At 38.3% G+C, this 21,759-nt stretch overlaps 1 protein-coding gene across 4 annotated transcripts in view; it reads right to left on the reverse strand.

Annotated features, from left to right (window-relative positions):
• ZNF385B (zinc finger protein 385B) overlaps positions 1-21,759 on the reverse strand; it is a 342,481-nt gene that overhangs the window by 298,817 nt on the left and 21,905 nt on the right. For 3 of the 4 annotated variants that reach the window (XM_084892614.1, XM_084892609.1, XM_084892607.1), the window contains exon 2: positions 16,848-16,989. In XM_084892614.1, the coding sequence (XP_084748740.1) occupies positions 16,848-16,881 (34 nt within the window). In that variant the 5' untranslated portion in view covers positions 16,882-16,989. Of the gene's footprint in view, positions 1-16,847; positions 16,990-19,292; positions 19,417-21,759 lie in introns of those variants that run through there. The other variant, XM_084892608.1, reaches the window with a different exon arrangement.

Consider the following 21,759-nt stretch of genomic DNA (forward strand, 5'->3'; position numbering starts at 1 on the left):
CATCTAAGGTCTTGGATCGTGTAAAAAAAATTTTTTGAAAAGAGGCTATGAAGATATTAAAGTTCTGCTTATAAATATATAAGCTTGGAGGTTATGAGGGGAGAAAGAAGATTTCAGCACATGTATAAAAATTCTCTCCTACAGATGCTCTCTCCATTTGAGAAGTTAAAAAAAAAATATATCAATTCAAATATCTAATACTCGAGAGCTCAAAAACTCATAATGAGTTAAAAGATAACTTTGCACTGGTCATATAAGCTTAGCCAAGAAATATTTCAATTTACTAACCTTGATTGCATAAGTGGGTTAAAGTAGTTGAGGTAAAGAGATCCACTCTTCTGCCTGGGTCTTGTCCCCACACATCAACTTCTTCAGTTATAATCAAATATTGGCTAGAGTTGCTTTATTCTATTACACAGGTGCAGTGCAAGCACCTCACACACACACACACACACACAAAAAAAAGTGAGTTTTCATTATAAATAAAAAGATGAAGATGCTTGCTATGACTGGATACATTTGCTTTTACATCTAGCTAGCTCTTCCAGGCCAACCGAGAAGACAAAGCTGAGTGCATTTTAAAGTACTTCTTAGCTTCTTACATTTTCCTTAACCCTCCTTTCTCTTTGTTCCCATTGTTTCTCTTTGTACAGAGCATCCTGACTTGGATGGTTTCTCTTGCATTTTTATGGCTCTCCTGTCTCCACCTCCCTAATCCAACAGGAAGGCTCAAAGACCTTCCTATATCAGTCAGAGAAATAGCACATCATTTATCTTCCCACATAATGATTCTCAAATTTTTGCAAATCAAATGGTTTGCAATTATTTTTAAATCTTGTATTAGGCTTGGAAATCTTTGGTTGCAAGTAACTGAAACTCCAACTCAAAGGCTTGAGCAATAAAACGTATTAATACAACTTATTGCAATAAAAGTTATTTATTTTTATTTTATTTTTTTAAGAAAAAGACAAGAAGGGTTATTTGTTCACATAACCAAAAAAAAAACCAGTGACAGAATTTGGCTTGATCCAATCGCTGAACAATGTCACCAAAACTATCTTTATACCCACCCTCTGACCTTAGGTATTATATTCACCTTCAGGATTGTTTTGATCTCAGATGATCTGCAGTACCTCCTAAGGCTACAGCTTCAATTGCTTTCAGTAGGAAAGCCATAGGCTGTTTCCCTAGAAGCTCAATTAAAATGCCAGTATTGTCTAGCAGGGATGGGGAACATCCAGCTCACAGGCCATGTAAGGCCTTGCCAAGACAACCACAGACAGGACTCGAAATTCAATAATTTTATGAGCTTTTTTCATAGCAATAAAAATTTATGTTAAGTGAATTATATATATTAAGTGAATGATGTTGTAAATATCCAAATGGTCCTTAGCAGAAAAAGGGTACCCTATCAGGACTACGTGACCATCACTTAAATGTATGGCTGTGGCTAAGGGGATGGGAAGCAATGACTGCTTAAACTCATCAGGAACCTTTTGGAAATGACGTTTGTCAACTAAACTTCACAGGTGAGACTCTGCATTCAAAAGAGAGAGAGGATGCTCTGGAGTCAAGCAACCAACATTGACTACAAAACTAAATCCTGAATGCTTATTGGGCTGTCGTTCTTCTGCACTTTCTATTCCTTATAATATCCCTCACAGAATAAAGTAATGCTCTCTAAACCACAGGTACAATATGAATGGTGGTATTAGTAACACAAACATATAGAGAATAAGTGCTGAATAGATGTTTGCTAGATCAATACATTTGGGAATCACAAAATAAGAAGAAAATAAAATTTATGAATCATACTTAAACAAACTTGTCATTTAAAAAAAGACTTGGTGACCACAGACTCATGTTTTGCTTTTCTTATTGCTTTTTCACTTCCAATGACCCTATACATTTAGAATCACACTTGGAAAAGACATTTGTCTTTCTAATATTTTCATTGTGATTTTATAACTTTATAGGAAGATAAAAGTATGATTTTTACAGAGGGTGGCCTTCTGTCCCTGGGTAACTGTCAGTAGTATTCACTTTCACTCTCAGGAAAGTCCTGCTTTGGGCAATAAATTATTGTTAATTCCAATTTTAAATTAATGCCAAACATTTATATTACATTCTGAAAGAAACGTGAGGTAAGAAAACTATCTTATCAAATAAAATTAAACAGGCATACACTTCAAATGGGTAAAAAATGTTCATGTACATTTTTTAGGAATGTAAGAAATATACTCTCATTTCTAACGTCTGAGAGAAAACTCATTTGAAACCACAGCTGCTGTGCTTTAGGGACCCGGATTAAAACTCATCGTTATCCTTCTGTTAATACTCTTCCCTGGACCAATCAGGGGTTGAATGGTGCTTACAGACCCTGCACACCAAGCTGACTTGAATGGCCTTTGTATTGTAATACAATCAGATTATGTCTAATCCAAATGCAGTGTGTCCTTTATAGGACAGACAAATCCCAATCCCCAGTTTACAACAGCAAAGCCAGTTCAGTTTCTGGTGGCTACTATTCATTTCCTTTAAAAAAAAAAAGTGACAAAAATTAAAATGAATTTTAAATTCACGCAGTCTAAATTTAATGCAAAAAAATAAGTATTTGGAGGTTTTGACCTGTGATTAAATCACATTTTGATAGCCTAAATTATGTTATTACAAAACACAATGCTTTTCCTTCTAAAGAATACAGATTAACAAAATAAACTATCTACATTATTGTAGAAGAATGAAGTCAAGCTGAAAAATCACCTCATTTCCTGTTTTCTAAATTACCTGAAAGTTTATTTTGGAGCTCAGATTATGCAATTAGCTTCCCTTAAACTTTATCAGTTAAACCTTTTAAAGCAGAAGACCCCACAAGATGACTCACTAAACCATTCTAAAATGAGCCTTTTTGCCTTTTGCCATGTCATAAACTGTTGTCAAGTCTTGCTTCACCCTAAACCTTAGAGATTAAGTGCCTTTTTCAACGACAGGATAGGGTGAAGTACAGGTGGAGACAATATTGTACTTCCTTAGCTCCTGGCTTTCACCATCTGGCAGCCCCGACTTTCATCTCCTTTACTGCCATCCCCTTCCTCTAAGGACCCTAGATCACTGTTAGCCCTGCTATACCTCACTCCCTCTGCAGGCTTCAGTGAGACAATTTAGGGGATCCTCCTTTCTAAATGCCACATGGTCTCTGTCAGCCACATGACATGGAAATGAGAGTCTAATACTAGAAAAGAATGGATAGACAAAAAAAAAATGTTATTGAAGAAAAGGAAAAAAATATCCAAAAAAAAATATCCAAAATATCCACCCTCCACACAACAGCATCTGGGGTTTGGAACTGACAAACAGAAATGGAATTCAATGTTTAAAGGAATAAGGGAGAAATTTTTCTAAAGGCATTAGGAAGGAAAAGAGTATTTCCACAAAGACCGATTGTGCACTATTTCTTAAAACAACTCTATAAAGCTACAAATAAAACCATAGCAAAACAGGCAAGGGTTTCGAAGCACTCATGGGTTTTCTTCAGGGATGGATGTGGAAGGCAGGCTTGTTAAGAAGAAGGAAAAGATGACATTTCAACTCTAACTTGATGATTGATTTCATTCCTGTTAAAAACAAAACAAAAACAAAACAAAAAAACTCAGACCCGACTTTCCCCAGCCCCATCAATCTCTATAAAGCAAAGAGCTATTGATAGCTTTGCTGAAAAGCAAAAATATTCCTGAGAGGTGCCTTTAGAGTATTTAATACCCTCTCTTTAAGCAGGGGGTCAGTAGCAAACTATTTCCCCACAGTACACACAATGGATCTATATCTTTAATGAATGTATGTTTTTAAAATCTGTTTCGTAAATTATTCACAAAGTTCTTACCTAGATTCCTCTCACTGCCTAACACCTATCCACAAAATACATACTAAAAATAAATATCAACTGCTCTTGCATCTATAAATAACGTAACAAGAAAGCTAAGTTCAACTCTAAAATTTCATAAGGCATACACCCAAGACAACTTTAGCTGACTTCTGGCTTGTGAATCAATTCAAAACATTCAATTCCTTCATCCATTCAGTCTTTATTAAGTTCCTACCATGTTCTAAGTGCTACAGTAGACAGAAGGCAAATTGGAAACTTGCCTTACCTGGAGTGATGTTAAAATCTAACAGACGTACAATTATTTTAGGGGACATAATGATGTAATGCATTATCAGAAGCTGATAAATTCTTTAAGCTGCCCTCAATTTACTAAGAGCCCACCGTGTACCACACACTGTGTTAAGCAAGAGGGATGCTGTAGTCAACATAAGCAAATACGGTGGGAGTGCGAGGAAGAAGGAAGGCACAAGGAACAGCAAGAGCAAACACTTGCAGGTTTGGAAAGAGTGCTACTGGAACTACAAATAGCTGGGCATTTTGGAGAAAGCATGGAAGTGGGGCTGGAGAGAGGGGTAAATAGAGATTCAGGGAGAGTCTAGGTCAGAGAGGTCCTTATATGCTTCCTCCTAAAATTAGAGCTCCATGCTGTCCACAGGGTAAGTCACTTAAGACTGAAGAAAGGACCTCTCTTCCACTATTTCGAATACTTAATAGCTAATTTCATAACATCACATGTACCATTTTAAGGAAGTGACGGTTTAGTGGGAAATCAGTGCTTTGCATTTGTATACTGTAAATATAAATGACATTTTGTTTGAAATGTGTAACTTTGATATGCAAAAGATAATAACTCACAATGTTAACATTAAATATTCCTTCAAAATAGACTAAACATATATGTTAAAATCAGAATTGCTTCACATTTCCTTCTTCCCCCACCCATTATCTGCTACCAATTAAATGCTGCCTTCATTGAGGCTGAGTTGGACGCACTTACTGTATTGCCTTTCTTGTAGCATGTTATTAAAATATAACATACATACATACAAGCAAAAGTTGTTAGGATACAATATATGGAATCTCCCCAAACTCCCAGAATTCCCTCCAGGCCCCTGATAATCATTTCCTGCCTCAAGGGTAGGAAATGTTTTTAAATTTTCTAAAAGTGGAATTGTTCAGTATTTGTTTTTTGTGAGTTTTATCTATGTTGTGTGATTTATAAATCATTCATTGCCAATTATATGTAGTATTCTATTGTGTGACTATATCACAATTTATCCAGTTTACTGTAAATTGACATTTGAGTATTTTCCAGTTGTGGCTATTGAAAATTATGTTGCTATGAGCATCTTGCATTTTGGGGACATAGGTATACATACTTGTGGAACTAAGGGGCCTGCCTTATCTAGTATTGTTCATTTGTTTGTAACATTAATACTTTGAAACACAGAGTAAATATAAGATAGGGATAGGGATGAAACCAAAGAAGAATGTAAGAGGTAAAAATACAAAGAACAGCTGGATCGAACAGTAAATGCTACTTATTTATTAATTCTTTCACCATATCACATATCATTTAGGGAAGAAACTCTTTATTTAAAGTATAACATGATATATAACTGAAACTCTTCCGTGAACACAAACAGCAGTGTGGTGGTTGCCAAAGGGAAAGGGGTAGGGGGAGAAAGAAGCCCAAATATATGGTGACAGGAGAAGATTTTACTTTGGGTGGTGGGCACACAATGCAATATACAGATCTGGTAACATAGAAACCCACTCCTGAAACCTATATGTTCACGTTGACCAAGGTCACCCCAATACATTTATTTTAAAAATTAAATATAATAAGAACTCATTTCTGTTTTGTAGCTTGATTAAATAAACTTTAAAAAAATAAATCCTTTACTCAATTTTATCTTTTAGATAATTTGCTTCAACATTCAACTATCATTCGGTGAGTGGCTACATTACTGCTAAAAAGGATATGCCAAGAGAACCTAAAAGGAAACATTTAGAGAAGAAATGACTCTTGGCTTTCATGAAGGTTGAGAGTTTAAAAAATACAAACCACTTCAAGAAAAACTATATAACCTTTCCTTTACACAGGCCTACAAAACCAAATCACAGGCAACTGTATTTCTGAAAATATTTCACGAGACGTGCCTGATCTGAAATATATGGGCTTTATGGATTGCCCGGGCTCTGTGCCTGGATATTTTCCCAGAGATCATCTCATGTTTTTATTCCTAGGATCAATAGTGTCAGCAGATGTGAAAGCTTGTTAGCCAAGTACAGGGATTTAAAAAGAAAGAAGGGGATGGAGTTACCAAGGGGATGGTAAGAAAGGAGGGAAGAAGGGAGGAAGGGAGACAGATAAACAGAGAAGGAAGGGAAGGAGGAAAGGAGAGAGAGAATGAGGGAGGGAGGGAAAAAGGGAGAGAGGAACTCAAGCATTTTAAAAAGCCCCTAAACAGTAACTCAAAGGATAGGACAGATAAAAAATAAATTACGAAGGAGTGGAAGTGCTTGAACAATAACTACACAGAACATTTTACTGAGTGACTAGGTTTTAGTTAAGCAATACAACCAGCTCTAAAGCATACACACCATTCCACATATTTCCAAGTCATTCTAAAATATAATAAAAAATGAAATGTGAAAATGTTTCTGATAAACAATTCCATAAACTTGATAATATTTCTCCACATAGCTGAAGACTCTTTGTTCGCTGAAAAACCATTAAATACTCTCTCAGGTCTTCAGTGGTTAAAATATCTTCTTGTAAATGTCTTCAGGAACACAGTCATGCATCACTTAACGGTGGGATAATGCTCTGAGAAATGTGTTGTCAGGTGATTTTGTCTTTGTGCTAACATCAGAGAGTGCACTAAGATTGAATAGCCTGTACACACCTCTGCTATGTGGACTAGCCTATTGCTCCCAGGCTACAAACTGGTACAGATGTCACTGTACTGAATATTGTAGGCAATGTTAACCCAATGATAGGTATTTGGTTATAGAAACATATCAAAACACATAAAATATGGTATAAAAGAATTTTTAAAAAATGCTACACCTGTGCAGGGCACTTACCATGAATGGAGTTTGCAAGACTTGAAGTTGCCCTGGAGGAGTTGGCCAGTGAGTGGTGAGTGAATATGAAGGCTAAGAGGTTACTGTGCGCGACTGTAGACTTTATAAAATCTGTGCAGTTAGGCTACACTTAATTTATAAAACAAGAGATTAAATCAAGCCCAAGAGAAATGATGCAATCAAAAGATACCATAAACATGAGATGAATGAGGTTGCTGCCAGCGTAACACAGAATACGTTTTACAGCACTTTTCTTAATGAATAGAAAAAAGTACACTGCAAAATCGCTATGAAAATATAGTAAATACAGAAACCAGTAAAATAATCATTTGTCATCTTCAAGTATTATGTAGTGCACATAATTGTAGGTGCTATATTGCTACACTACCGGCAGCATAGCAGGCGGCTTTACACCAGCATCACCACAAATATGTGAGTGATATGTCGTGCTAGAATGTCATAACGATGACATCACTATAGCTACAACATCACTAAGCAATAGCAAGTTTTCAGCTTTATTATAGTATTACTAGTGGCCCAGTGCACAAAATTAGTGTATGAAGGTAGGGGTTCCCTCAGCCCAGCACCCTCTCCAATTGGGAACCTCTTGGGAGATGTCCACAGGGATCGGATCTAAACTGGCAGTCGGACATCCCTCCCTCAAGCTGGGACTGCTGGCTCCGAGCTAAGTTAATCCACGCATAACCTCATGCGGTAGATATTATTATCCTTGTTTTTCAAATAAGGAGAAAGGAACTTTCCCAACTCACATAGCTAGTAATTTGTAAGCAGGCAGACTGATCCCACTATGCATCCTTAACCCAGTGCTACACTGCATTTTACTGCAAAGTGGAGATTCAATAAAATTGCATGAACATTTCCCAAGGATTCCAAATGAATGATTAGATCACTTTAAAAAATAGGTTAAAAAAATTTTTTTTTAAATGGGGGGGCTTATCATCTAAATTATGTTTTATTTTTTAAAAATATCTGTGACCTCCATATACTACTTGGCTATCCTTGCATGAAATGAAAGTAAAATCTCTAATTTTCCAGAAGTAGAAATGCTTACAAGCAGATCGAATGCTTTTATGACCTACAAGTTTGATCAAATGCTCTTTCCAAGAGAACAAAGAGAGGTGAGTTTTGGTGTCGCAGGTAATAAGTACAAGGACCAAGGGTCCAAGACCCCTGTTGTGGCTCAAGCTCTGCCAATTCTGTGCCAAGCATGCCTGTCTCTTGGAACCTCAACTTAAAAAAAATTGATAGATAAAATCTCTGAGGACCTTCTAGTTCTCGGATTTGTGCATTTTGGAACGTGGAGATTATTAATTCTGTGACAGAGAAAAAAACCCAGGCATAAAGCATTCACAAATTATGAAAGGGCGTGGAGTTTCAATTTAGGCAGAACTGCGTTGGTGTAATGACCAGCCGTGGGCCTGAAGTTCTGAGGCAGAGCCTCTTGCAACAGACAAGTCACTGAGTTGTTGAACAGTTAATTAATTAAACTGTGTTAGTATTAGGAAAATGAGCTCCAGTTGGTATCTTGGTATCTAGATAACCAAGGCTCTATGCAAAACTGAAGAAGAATAAAAATCTGGCCTAGTGCTGTGTTTACAAAGGAATCTCCCTCCTCCTATGGAGGCTGCCTGCTCCCTCATCTCCCTCCTTCACTGGGCTTGCATCCCAGGTTGTTCCTTGAGGTTGTCTCCGTGCTACAAAATATTCACCTCTTTGAAAAGTGCAGTCTCACTGCAGCTCCTCCAGGATTTAGAGAAAGCAAACAGATTGAAATTAATCAGGCTACAGTATAAATGGCTGAAAGGAGCTTAACCCTTCCAGGGTCAGTATTTGCATTTTCAAAATGTTAATATACATACACTTTCCAAAAGTAGAATCTGGGCAAGTAAGAGGAAGTGTTGTGGGCTTTTACATTTTTTGATTAGTCTTTCGGAAAGGAAAGAACATGATTCTAGGACATCCTGCCTTTTACTCACTGCACCTTAGCCTACCAAATCAGAAACACAAAAACAGACACTAAGCACTATTCACCATAGCTAAGATCTTGAAACAGCCCAAGTGTCCATCAGTAGATGAGTGGAGAAAAAAGCTGTGGTACATTTATGCCATAGAATACTATGCAGCTATTAAAAAAGAAGGATCTCTTACCTTTTGAGATAGCATAGAAGGACCTGGAGAATACAATGCTAAGCAACATAAACCAGTTAGAGAAAGATAAGTATCACAGGATCTCACTTATATGTGGAATAAAATAAACAAAATAGATTCAGAGACATAGAAGCATGGAACAGACTGACAAATTCCAGAGGGAAGGGGGAGGGTAGGGGAGGATAGAATAACCAAAGAACTTATATGCATAACCCATGGACACAGACAATAGTGTGGTGAAGGCCTGGGTGGGGCAGGAACTGGATGGAGGGGGGCAATGGGGGATATTGAGGGGCATCTTTAATACCCTCAAAATAAAGATAAATAAAAATTTTTAAAAAGTGCAGACAGATCTTGAAGTTGTTTGTTGTTGGCATTGATATAACAATTATAAAATTTGGGAAAAGAATTATTGTAGCTATAAATGAATAAATATGAACATATTGTTGTTGTTGGGAACCAGTGTTTTTCCTTTGTGGGAGAAAGAAAACACAGAGAGATGAGGGAAGGAGAAAAAGAATGTTCTGGCGTGAATTAGAATTAGAGGCATCCTTAAGAACCTATTTGTGTGTGTATTTATTTACTAGCTCTGTCCACTGAATGGCTCTAGAAGCAATGAGACTGCAAACTGAAAACAATGACACCCTGTGAGCAATAAACACATCCAGTTCCAAGATATTGGTTTCTAAATAACATCCACACTAAAAGAAACCAGGGCATTTTGGGGAAATTGCTGATTTCTGGTTTGGAAGAGGGTAAGTACAAAGGGAGTCTGAAGCCTCTTGGGGTAGGGAAAAGAAGAAAGGTGCTCAAAACCTGACTGGAAAGGTCTGCTTGTAGGAGCTCTTACTAATTAAATTTGGGACAATTACTGTATTGAAATGTATAATGAGGATAATAGATTATAACATAATGAATTTTTTAAAGTTCCTTGAGTCCACACCGATTTTTTTAAAGAGGTGCGAAAAAAGAGACATTTTATTTACAAAAGTAAGACAGCTAATGAGTATAGAAGAAAAAAACAAGAGAAGTAGAAAGTCATCATTTTCACAATCATCATAGCAATAACTGATTCTGGAAATCAGTTATGGATGCTAATATCATTAACTGAAAGGCTACTAGGAAACACGATATTCACAGAATCTCAAAGTATCTCTCCACAGATTATATATTGATTGCAAAAGGAAAAAATGCTTTTATAATGGGTAAATCTGGCAGATACACCTTTGCCAATGACCAAGTTTAATATCATCATAAAGTCCTGAGCCACCTGATATCATGCACTATAAAGGATACAGCATCACCTATGGAGCCTTCTTGCCAAATATATTTAACCCAAATCTAATCAAGAGGAAACATCAGACAAATCCAAACCCTCTATTCTGCAGAACAATTGGCTTATACTCCTTGGAAATGTCAATATCATAAAGAAAAGAGAAGGCTAAGGGACTGTTCTGAGTTAGAGGAGACAAAAGACATGTGATCATCAAGAAATCAGCTATAAAGGACATGATTGGGAAATTCTGGAAATTTCAATACAAGGAGTATTATGTTGGAAATTTTCTGAATATGTGAAATGTCATAATGTCTACAAGAACCTGAAATGCTTTAGCAAAACAGAACAAAATCAAGTATCCTATATAATAAAATGCTAATATGCAAATCGACTGAATGGCAGAACAACTGGTCATTATGACATGCACTGACCACCAGGGGGCAGGTGCTCAACGCAGGAGCTGTCCCGTTGTGGTCAGTGTGATCCCACAGGGGGAGTGCCACTCAGTCAGAAGCCAGACTTACAGCTGGCGAACGCAGCAGCACTGGCAGGAGCCTCTCCCACCTCTGTGGCAATTTGACTGCTCAGGCTTACGCTGCTCCCCATCAGACATCCCCTGAGAGCTCCTAGACAGTGAAAGAGTGAGAGGACATAGGCCAGGCTGAGGGACCCAAATCTAATCAAGAGGAAACATCAGACAAATCAAAACCCTCAATTCTGCAGAACAATTGGCTTATATGAATTTCGTGCATTGGGCCTCTAGGTGTGTGTGTGTGTGTGTGTGTGTGTGTGTGTGTGTGTAAAGAAGAGAGATACCAGTTTGGCTCAGTGGATAGAGCATCAGCCTGCGAACTGAAAAGGTCCCAGGTTCGATTCCGGTCAAGAGCATGTACCTTGGTTGCGGGCATATCCCCAGTGGGGGTTGTGCAAGAGGCAGCTGATCGATGATTCTCTCTCATTGATGTTTCTAACTCTATCCCTCTCTCTTCCTCTCTGTAAAAAATCAATAAAATATATATTTTTTTAAAGAAGAGAGATAAAACAAAGTTGAAAAATTATTATCAATCAGTGAGTCTACATGAATGGTTTCATAACTTGTCTCTGTAACTGAATTAAAAAAAAAAAAAGTTAGGGAAGGGTGGGAACCCTGAGGTAAAACGATACTTTTATATGTGTGTTGGCTCCATAGCTTTGTACTCCATATTCTTCAGGTGGGGCCTGGACCTAATGAGGCGCATGGAAGTAAACAGGTACACCACAGTGCCTAGGGAAGGCTGGTGGAACTGCAGGCTGCGAGAACCCCAGCACAGGTCTTTGGAATGTGGCACTTGACGGAACACTGTCCCTTCCTTACTGTGGCTTTCAGGGCCCTGCACTACCTGCCCCTCTCACTCTTGATTCCTACCTCTCTGCCTTATATTGTACATTATTGCCTCATTCCCTCTTTCCTTTCTCTGTTTCACAAGTCCATCAAGGTCCTTCCTCCTTGGACTTTGTGTTCTCTGTGCTCAGCCTCCAGACCCTCCGGTTTCTGCAGCATTCAGATCTTGTGGGTCTTGGCCCAGGGGTTCCCTCCATCTGGGTGTCCTTCCCTGATACCAACTGCCTGCCATTCCCCACACGCACTCTCAGAGCACCCTGTTAAAAACTGTTTTTCAGGCACTCACCCCATTGCACAAGTTAGAAATGATCATATTTATGTATTTATTTATTGGCGTTTTATCTATCATTTCAGGAGGGGGCCATGTCTCTGTCTCTCTTGGTCACTGTTGTAACCCGGTGACTCGATCAATACCTAATGTACTCCATAAACACTTACGGACCTAATGGACCGATGGTGCTAAACCACTGCAAAGCTCTGCAGATTAAATGCTGTATTGCTTCCCCCACAATATTTGCATCTAGAGCAATAAAATAAAAATGCAAAATAAGAGAATTTCAGTCCACAGCCTTTCACATTTCTTTTAAAAGACTATTTCAAGATACCGGAATCAATTATTTTGTTTCCTAATGAAACAGAAGCATCTTTGCAAACAATCACAAATCATAGCAAACTGGACCTTCCTGTCCTTGTACCAGGGGATATAACTGCTGCTTTGTTTGCCCCCAGAGCTCCAGTCACCAGTCGGAAGAAAGCATTAAACAATCGGAGGTGGGAAACAATCCTGCCTTTCCACTTCATTAAATCATATATCTTTTTTACACATGAGCCGCCAGGCTATAAATCATGTCAGACAGAATGAGAGCTAATTAAAGGGTCAGCTGAGCATATAATTTTGAATTCCTAGGCACCCAAAAACTGAGATTGCCAATAATTGTGATAAAACCCAGAACCATTTGCTAACTAATAAAGCAAGGACTTTCAAGCTGCCAGCTTGCTAAGCCATGTTTTCACACATAAAAGAATCTATATAGAATATAATTCTTATATGGTAATGAAATTTTAGTCCGTTTATCCCAGGGTGCTCCATTAAAATATACTCAGATTTTATTTTATTTTATATTTGGTAAGGATTACTAAAGTAAAAAAAAAAAAATACATGGATTGTGTTACATTCCAGACTGAAGTTCACTCCTGAGATAGGAAATATTACTGTTTTTAGTGGTATTTAGATAGCATCTTTCTTCCAAAGTACATCCAGGGAAAGCAGGATTGTAGAAAGAAATTCCACTCGTCAGGAGGGAAAACGAAAATGGAGTTAGAGAAAGATGGCCAAGGTCACTAAACAAGTCAGTAACTGTTCTGAGAGCAGAACCTGGAGACAGCTGACTCACCGTGGTTTTCCCTCTTCCAAATACACTGCTTCATTTAGAAGGTATTTTGAGGGTATTCAAGTTTGTGTATTTTATATTTGCATTCCTGACAACCAAGAGCTTCCACATTAGGAAGAAAAACTATCTTATTTAGACACTATAAAAAATATCAAAACCATTTATTTTCCTTCTTTTAAAGATCTGTATAGTTATAAATGAAAGCTTGAGATCTAACACAATGAAATAGCACAGTCAGATATAAAGACTAGATTATAGTTTTTAAAAAGAAGATACTTTCTATCATTCCTATAATTTAATAACTTAAAAAAAAACAAGGTGCATTTTCAGAGGTTTAGCATTGTGATTAGAATTTTACCAACTTTAATACTACTTCAGAATCACAGCTGAAATTTCAAATGTTAAGTACACCCACAGGGTATGTATTAATTCTTTAAAAATATGAATCTCCAATATTTCCTGTTCAAGTCCTAGGGTAGAAAAGAATGCTTCTCTCTGTGAAGACAGAGGTAAACAAGGTGAGAATTAGTGAGTTATACATATCAAGTTTTCAAAGCTATGCCTGTTTTAAAAGCCTCTTTCCAACATGACACACATTTCTCTCTGTGTCCAAGTATAGGAGGTGAAAAAGAAAACACAAAAAAACCAACATAAAGAACCCCAACCAACCAAGCAAACAAAAAGGAGCTTGAGCACCAGCATTCAAGAGATTTCTTGGATCTTTCCTAATCTTATGTCTTGAACATGAACTACTGATCACAACAATGGCATTTCAGTATGTGCGAAACCAGAAATACTATACAGGAAATCCTGTCTGTACAACAGATTTGTCTTTTCATACCTCGTACCAAAATCTTCAAGCGCACAGAATGCCTCACTTTTGATGACATGGAAAGTGTGGTTAATTTTGTTTGCTACTTTTCATCCCAATATCACTAATCTAATACATAGGGCACCATCCCCTCTGCAGCTCCAAAGAAAATGCTTACTGAATTGCCATTCCCAAAAGAAGATTCCTTAGGAAAAGGAAAGCACAGGGATATAAAGCTATATATAAACAGATATATAAATAACTATATGGCTAAGTCTACAGGCAAAAAATAACAAATGAGAACACTGGAAACTTCATGCTATCTCTGGTCTGCTCTATTTGAGTACTCTTCACTCTGCCTTAAAAGAGAACCAGTAATTTTATTTTACATGGCTAGAATGCTGGAATCATAGAAATGAAATTAAGTCATATAAAACTATCTTAAAATATATTTCTCACTTAAAAATCATATGCAACAATAATAAATAGACTAAGAACTAAATATCAGTTATTATTGTAAAAAATAAAATAAAAATGGCATGTTGCTGTCCCTTTCAAAAGTCAACACTGAAGTCTTTAACTATCTAAAGGAGAAAAACTATCAAGATTTGGCATTCCTACCTGGATTCTTTCAAATAACTCTTCCCCTGAAGAAGATTCATGCCTGAATCTATAAGACAACTCCTGAGCGGTAGTCAGCTAATGGCCTCTTACTTATACTTTAAAATTCTTTGGAGACATATTAAAGAACAGCTTCAAACACTCTCGTCACTGAACCATCCCATAATTCCTGGGTCTCTTGCTCCCATTAACCTCCCAACACACCTAACCCCATGGACCGTGCCAGAGATAACTGTGTAAAGATGGAGTCCTTCCCATCACCCAAACCAACTCAGAGCTTGCACCCAATAATTTTCATGGAAAACCATTAGTCAATGAAATAGAAAATTTTCCAGCCAATAGATCACAAAATAAAATGGCCTTTCTTTGCCAGAGAATAAATATTCTTATGCACAACTACTTTTAAACTGAATATTCAACTTTAGGGTACCATTTGAAATGATGTGAGGTAAAACACAAAAATGGACATCTTGTGACATGTCTCCGTGTAATTCAGTTCTTTATCATGTAAATCTTTACCATTCACAGACATTCAAAATCAAAGTGTTTCAAGTGGCTAACTTATATCAGTCTGGGTCCCAGTGAGAAAGAAGTGCACCATTCAAACTGGGAATATTAGAAGAGGGTTTATGTCTAAAGGACTATTTATACACATATTGTCAGGGTACACAGGAGCCACAGGGATACTCAGGAACCAGGGGTTAGAGCAGAGGAGAGGGCAGTTACTGAACCTGGAAAGGAGACAAGACCTTGGAGGAGGCCACCTTGAGAGGAGCAGTGACCAGCAGGGGACACAACCAGTCTATGGTGCCCTTCTAGGGGGGATAGGAGACATATACTCTGATCTCACTCTCCTGCCTTCATCCTATCTCCTGTCAGCATTTTCCATTAACCAAAACCAACTACAAGGCAGAGGCCAAGGGATTCTTTAGATTCAGTCCATGCAGGTCAGCCTTCCAGAGCAGTGAACTGATTGAACAAGGTGAGAGTGGATCTAGAGGGGCAAACCAAAGATATCCATATGGGCAGAGACAGACCACACACACTCCCACTCTAAGATTAAATCACTGACATATTTATAAATCCGAGAGAATAAAGGCATTCACACAGTGCAGGAATAGATGCAAGTTCCCTAGAGCAGCCTATCTGTCGCCCGGAGTCCCTAAAAGGCAAGGAGCACAGCAGCACTGGCAGTGTGAGGTAACATCTCATTGAGTAAGAGTTGCTCATTCTGACAACACAAAGTCAAATCCATATTCAGGAAGATTTTGACATAATGTTCTCTGAACAGTATGCAAAGGAGTTTGGGTCATCTATGCACAAAACTGAATCACAGACGTTCTTTGATCGGAGCAATGCCATGATTACATTTCTGTTCAGAAAGATTTCTATGGTGGCATTGGGGTGTTCAGATTAGAAGAGGAAAAGAATCAAATGTAGGAGACCATTTATAAATCCATTACAACAATCCAGGAGAGAGATAAATTCAGTATTGTCATTCTGTGGCTTATACTTTTAAAAATCCCTGGTGCCTAATATTTTGTGATATAGAAGGCCAAATATGAAATTTATTCCTTCAGTTTTAAAGTTTCTATATTCTCTCACTGATTCCTTTTGCTTTTTTACCTCCCAGGACCAATCATTCATTGAGACCTAGTGAGTCTAACTTCTACTTTTCCTCTTATTTCTGCCAGTGCTTTGATAAAGGCCACCTTTACTAGCATAACACGGACCAGCATTTCATAAATTATGTGCAAACCGTTCTGGGGGATTCCATGAAAATTATAAGACTTCTGGCCAAATATTTTGGGCAAGACCTGGGATAAACACATTTGAATCATTTGCTTATATGGCTTGTGAATTCCTAGAGAGGGGTTCCTCCTTTCATAAAAAAAAATCTGGTGACACCTCCATACACAGCGGTATACCTCAAAATATAGATAGCAAAATGCTGACAAACTATGGTTGTCCTGGCATTTCTGTAAAATTTCAGTTAGGTGGCTGACTTTTTTTTTTTTTATTGTCCCCAGGAAAGAGATTATATAACGCAAATCAAGGAAAGGGGTAATCAATTCTTGCAGTTTGAGTTTCAAACCATAAGGGAGCGCATGGTCAACAGACTTTGAAGAATATGAGATAGAGCAAAGCTTCCTACATTCAGGCCAGATAAAAGGAAGGGAGGGGGAAATAGTCAAAGGGTAAGTGAGAGAGTTTCAACTTACGTGGGTACCTGAAAGGACCCAGGTCCCAGCCCATTCACCACCTCTGTACTGAGCCATCATGGAGGGAGAGGTGACAGAAACTCCAGAAGATTTGGTGGAGCTAAGAACCAAGGGAATCCGTGCCTTCCTGGGAAGATGGAGCCTGAGGGGGAAAAAAAAAAAAAAGACTTGTAAATAAAATGGCTAAAATATAATTTCATATCTATGCTGGGATTTTTCAACCTCAGTACTATTACCATTTTGATCCCAATAATTCTTTGTTGTAGAGACTGCCCTGCACATTGTAGGTTGTTTATCAGCATCCCTAGCTTCTATCTATTAGATGACAGTAACATAATTGTCACCCCCAGTTGGGACAACCAAAAATGTTTGTATACATTGCCAAAAGTCCTGAGGGTAAAATTCCAGTTGGGAACCACTGGTCTGGGTAGATAGAGTCCAGTCTCAAAGATTTTCTACCAGGTGCAGTACAGGTTATGGGTACCTAAACGAATCATTCTGGAGGATCCAGAGCATGGACAATGTACTAGAACATGAATAAAGAAAAATAAATGTAATGACAATGGATGCTAGAGAGGACTGATCATTCCCAAGGACAAAATGGCGTACTACCCCAGATGCTTCCACATTACAGCTGTGTTGGTTAAGACCAGAGATACTGAAGCATACTAGGAGGCAGGCTATCTAAGTTCAAATCCCAGCTCTAACCATTAAGAGCTTTTTGACTTTGACAAATCACTCAACTTTTTGAGACTCAGTTTCCTTGCCTGCAAGATGAAGATAAGAGTATATATCACATAGGATTGCTATAGTAATTAAATGCATTAAAATTTGTAAATTTCCTGCTCTTTACAATAAAGTTTTGAATGAGTAGTGCTTCTTACCATGTTTATAAATATGCCCTGGAATTAAGTCCAAGTCAGAGAAGAGTGTGACCCTGGATTGTAACTAAATTTCTACCATCAAATCCAGTGAGACTCACAGTAGAAACTGAAATTCATAGTTGGTCTCTGCATCCAGTCTAACATTCTCTGTCTCCATCCTTCAATGTACCTTCATGCCACCATTGGTCATCTTATTAAACTTCCAATCTAATCAGACAATGGGTTTTCCATTACCCATAGTTATAGACAGACACACAGAGGTGCTTCAATAATCCAAGGCTGTGTGGAGGACAGTGTGGCACGAGGATCCAATGGGTTTCTGTAGGAGATTTTATATAAAAATTCTAGGTGCTCCTAAGCTATGTTTGAAACTCACTGGCCTACTAGATGGAGATTCCAACAGATGGCAGCCAAGGCCACCCATGAGTAGCCCTTCCCCATCCATCCAGCTGCTCATTAACAACCCCATGATCCGGCTGGAGACAGTCACTGGTACACAGTGCATGTGCTTGGAATATGTTTCTCTATCCTACATAGGGAATCTTTTGCTGAGGAACATGCTCAGATTTGCAATTTTTGAAAGAAATGCATTGACAGGAGAACTTTTGAGACTTTGGTACAGGGTCGGGGGCAGGGGGCTGCTTCATGTGCTGTGGACTCTCAACCAAGGCTGGGGGTCCCTATGTAAAATGCATAGGTTCTCTAGATGATCACATTCCCCCACAAAGTTCTGCCACAGCACTGGTGCGCTCCAAAGGAGGAAATAGTTGGATCCACTAACCTTACAAAATCAACCTCTTTTTCTGTTCTTTCCTATTTCCCTGCTTCCCCTTCGCTAAGTCCCTGCTACTCATCCTTCCCAGGATATAGTCCCCTCTGGGGGCCTTCAGAACACCAAAGCCAGCCTCATTTCTAATATATAGGCAAGTTCTGCTTTCATCTCTACAACCCAACTCTCCCCCGAGGCACAAGGAGCACAGAGGCCTGGCTGCCTGATGCAAAGGGCAAGGAAACACACATCTAGAGTGAAACAACACTGTGTCACAGTGACTCAGCACTCCACCTGTGTGTGCATCTCAGGGCATCACAACTCCCTTCTTTATACTTTTCTAAAATACGTTCAGAATAGGTTTTTTTGTCAGAAAAAATATATATACTATTAAAAGAAAAATCTAGTCAAAACAGGTTTGGCTCAGTGGATGGAGCGTTAGCCTGTAGACTGAAAGGTCCCGGGTTCAATTCTGGTCAAGGGCATATACCTTGGTTGCGGCCACATCCCCAGTAGGGGGTGTGCAAGAGGCAGCTGATGGATGATTCTCTCTCATCGATGTTTCTAACTCTCTATCCCTCTCTCTTCCTCTCTATAAAAAGTCAATAAAATATATATATATATTTTTTTTAATTAAAAAAAGAAAAGAAAAATCTATGTTGCAGCACCATCATGCAAGTTAAACTATAACATAGGTAGGTGACAAAAAGCAGTGCCTTGCCCAGGAGCTGCCTTCTCCCTTTTTGCAAACTTTCAACCTGTTCACTTGGTGATGAAAAATACTGCTATTACCTCGGAGGGTCCCCATTCATTGCCTTCATTTGTGCAGTTCAATGCCACAGCCCATCAGATCACCTCCTCCTCTGTCCCGCTTGGCAGCCAGTCTCAGGACTGCTGCTGGTTTCCCATCTGTCCAACCCAATCTATCTTCAACACAGAAGCAGGGCCTGGAGAGTGCACTGAGCAAAGACAACGAAGGCACACTGGGTTCACCCTGGATTTGACTGACTTTGAAAGGAGAAGGAGTGCTAATAACATGGAAAAGTCTCTAGCAGGGACTTGCTTCCTGGTTTTGCAAGAGTTTGGCTGGAAGTGGGCTTCCATCCTGGGAGATAACAACCCCACACAGCCAACAGCTTTTGTAGTTTTCCCAGCTGCAGGGATTCCTTTAATCCTAGCAAAGTGAGCAAGATAGCATTCATTTTGAACAATTCTGTGTAGTGTGCCTATTCTTCTTGTGATGACAGATTGGTCCAAAGAAGATACCTAATACAAGCTAACCAATTAGATAGAATTGTATATGCCTGCATAGTCTCCTGGAAAATGGAAACCAATGAAATTGCCTTTCCCCTTTCCTAGTTGTAATCTAAGGTAAGGCACCTAACCTTGCTTGGTCTATTTCTTCATATATAGAAAGAACAGTTGAACTAAAGATGTATAAATTTTCTTTTTGCTCTTACTTTATGGTTTTCATTATGAAGGTGGGTAATAGAGTCAGTAAGGCCTGGGTTCAAAATCATGATGTGTCAGTCACTAGTCTTATAATCAAAAAAAGTTTCTCAGCTTCTTAAGCAACACTTTCATCACTATAAAACAGAGTTGATAATAGTACTTACCTTGTTATTAAATGATATAATACATGCTGTTTAAAACACAACTACATAGTAAAGCAGCCTATGTCCTCTAGTTACTATTGTTATTGTTGTTATTTCTATATAAAACCATTTTATATTTTTTAAAAGAAAAAACACCAACCAATATGAAAAATACCATAATTGTTCAGTCAAATGAACTTTGAATAAGATCAAGTCATTTGGCTCAACGTTAGTGCAAAGAGCTGGGGAGAAGAAGAAGAAAGAATCAATATTACTCTCCAGACATGTGAAAATGTACAGGACATTTAATTATGACCCAATAAAAAAAGCTAACACTACTTGTCTCCAGCTCTATCACAGAACTTAAATAAAAATTTAATAACAAATGGTATTACAAACAGCATTAGGTAAAATCATAACTCTCTAATGGATGATAAGGTTTATAAGCTACTCAACTTGGCGGACCATGTTGAAGACTTACTTTTTCCATTGTCTTTCTTTGTAAACTTGTCTTAATGACAAATACAATATCAATGTAGCTGAAATATTCCTTCCTTCTTATGTCAAAAGCATAATGCTCACTACTGCAACACCATATAAGATTGATTCTCTCAGATCCAATTGATTTTCTCACTCCAAAAATGACCCTAACACCCCTAAAGGTGGTAATGTTTTAAAACTCTCAGAATAAACTAGGTTGTCTATTGAGAATATTTTTCTCTACATAAATGGTACACTCCAGCAGCAACTTATTGACACGGACTTACTTATATATGTAGCCTTATCTCAGTTGAGGTCTTTGGGGAATCACATGATCGGACAGCGTACAAATGCAATTAATTGAAAAAAAAAGGTAAAAGAATATAAGACAAGTAAATGAGAAAAAAATTAATACTAAAAGGACCAGTGCTGCATAATGTGGTGTGACATAATGGCAGCCTGGAGAGATAGAAAATCTCAGCAGTAGATGTGCTGCAGTTGGTGAAGGAAGTCGACCCAGGGTACTTCAGCCAGAACAAAATGTCCTTCCACCTGTAAAGCTGAAAGCAAGTGCCACAGAAACCAACAGGAACAGGAATCAAAGTTAAAGTCATCATACAAAAGGCATGTTGCGAGACTTCCTGGAAGATGGCAGCCAGGTAAACACTTGTACGGGCTGCCTCCCACAACCATATCAGTGCTGCAACCGGGGATCTTACCTGAGACCTGAAAGGACCACAACTGTGGGGCCCCGACCAGCGTGGACATGGGGATTCCACAGAAAGGAGAGAGAAATCAATGCAGGAGAGAGACATCCTGAAAAGAGAGACCATGGGGAGACAAAGAAACAGCCCACAAATGAAAGAAAAGCAGGCATCACCAGAAAAGGAAGTAAATGAGTTAGAGGCAAGCAACCTACCAGAGCAAGAATTCAGAGTAACCGTCATAAGATGGTTAAAAAGAATGGAAGACAAATTTGACAATATGAGTAAGACCCAAGAGGAAATGAAGAAAAACCAAGAGGAAATGAAGATGACTCAAGAAGAAATGAAAAATGACATCGCTACTATGAAGAACTCAATAGAAAGCATCAAGAGCAGACTAGAAGAAGCAGAGGACCGCATCAGTGAGCTAGAAGACAAGATGGAAAAAAATACCCAATTAGAGCAGCTTCTAGAAAAAAA

The sequence above is a fragment of the Pipistrellus hanaki genome (genome assembly GCF_964339955.1).
Source record: "Pipistrellus hanaki genome assembly, chromosome: 8".
Lineage (NCBI taxonomy): Eukaryota > Metazoa > Chordata > Mammalia > Chiroptera > Vespertilionidae > Pipistrellus > Pipistrellus hanaki.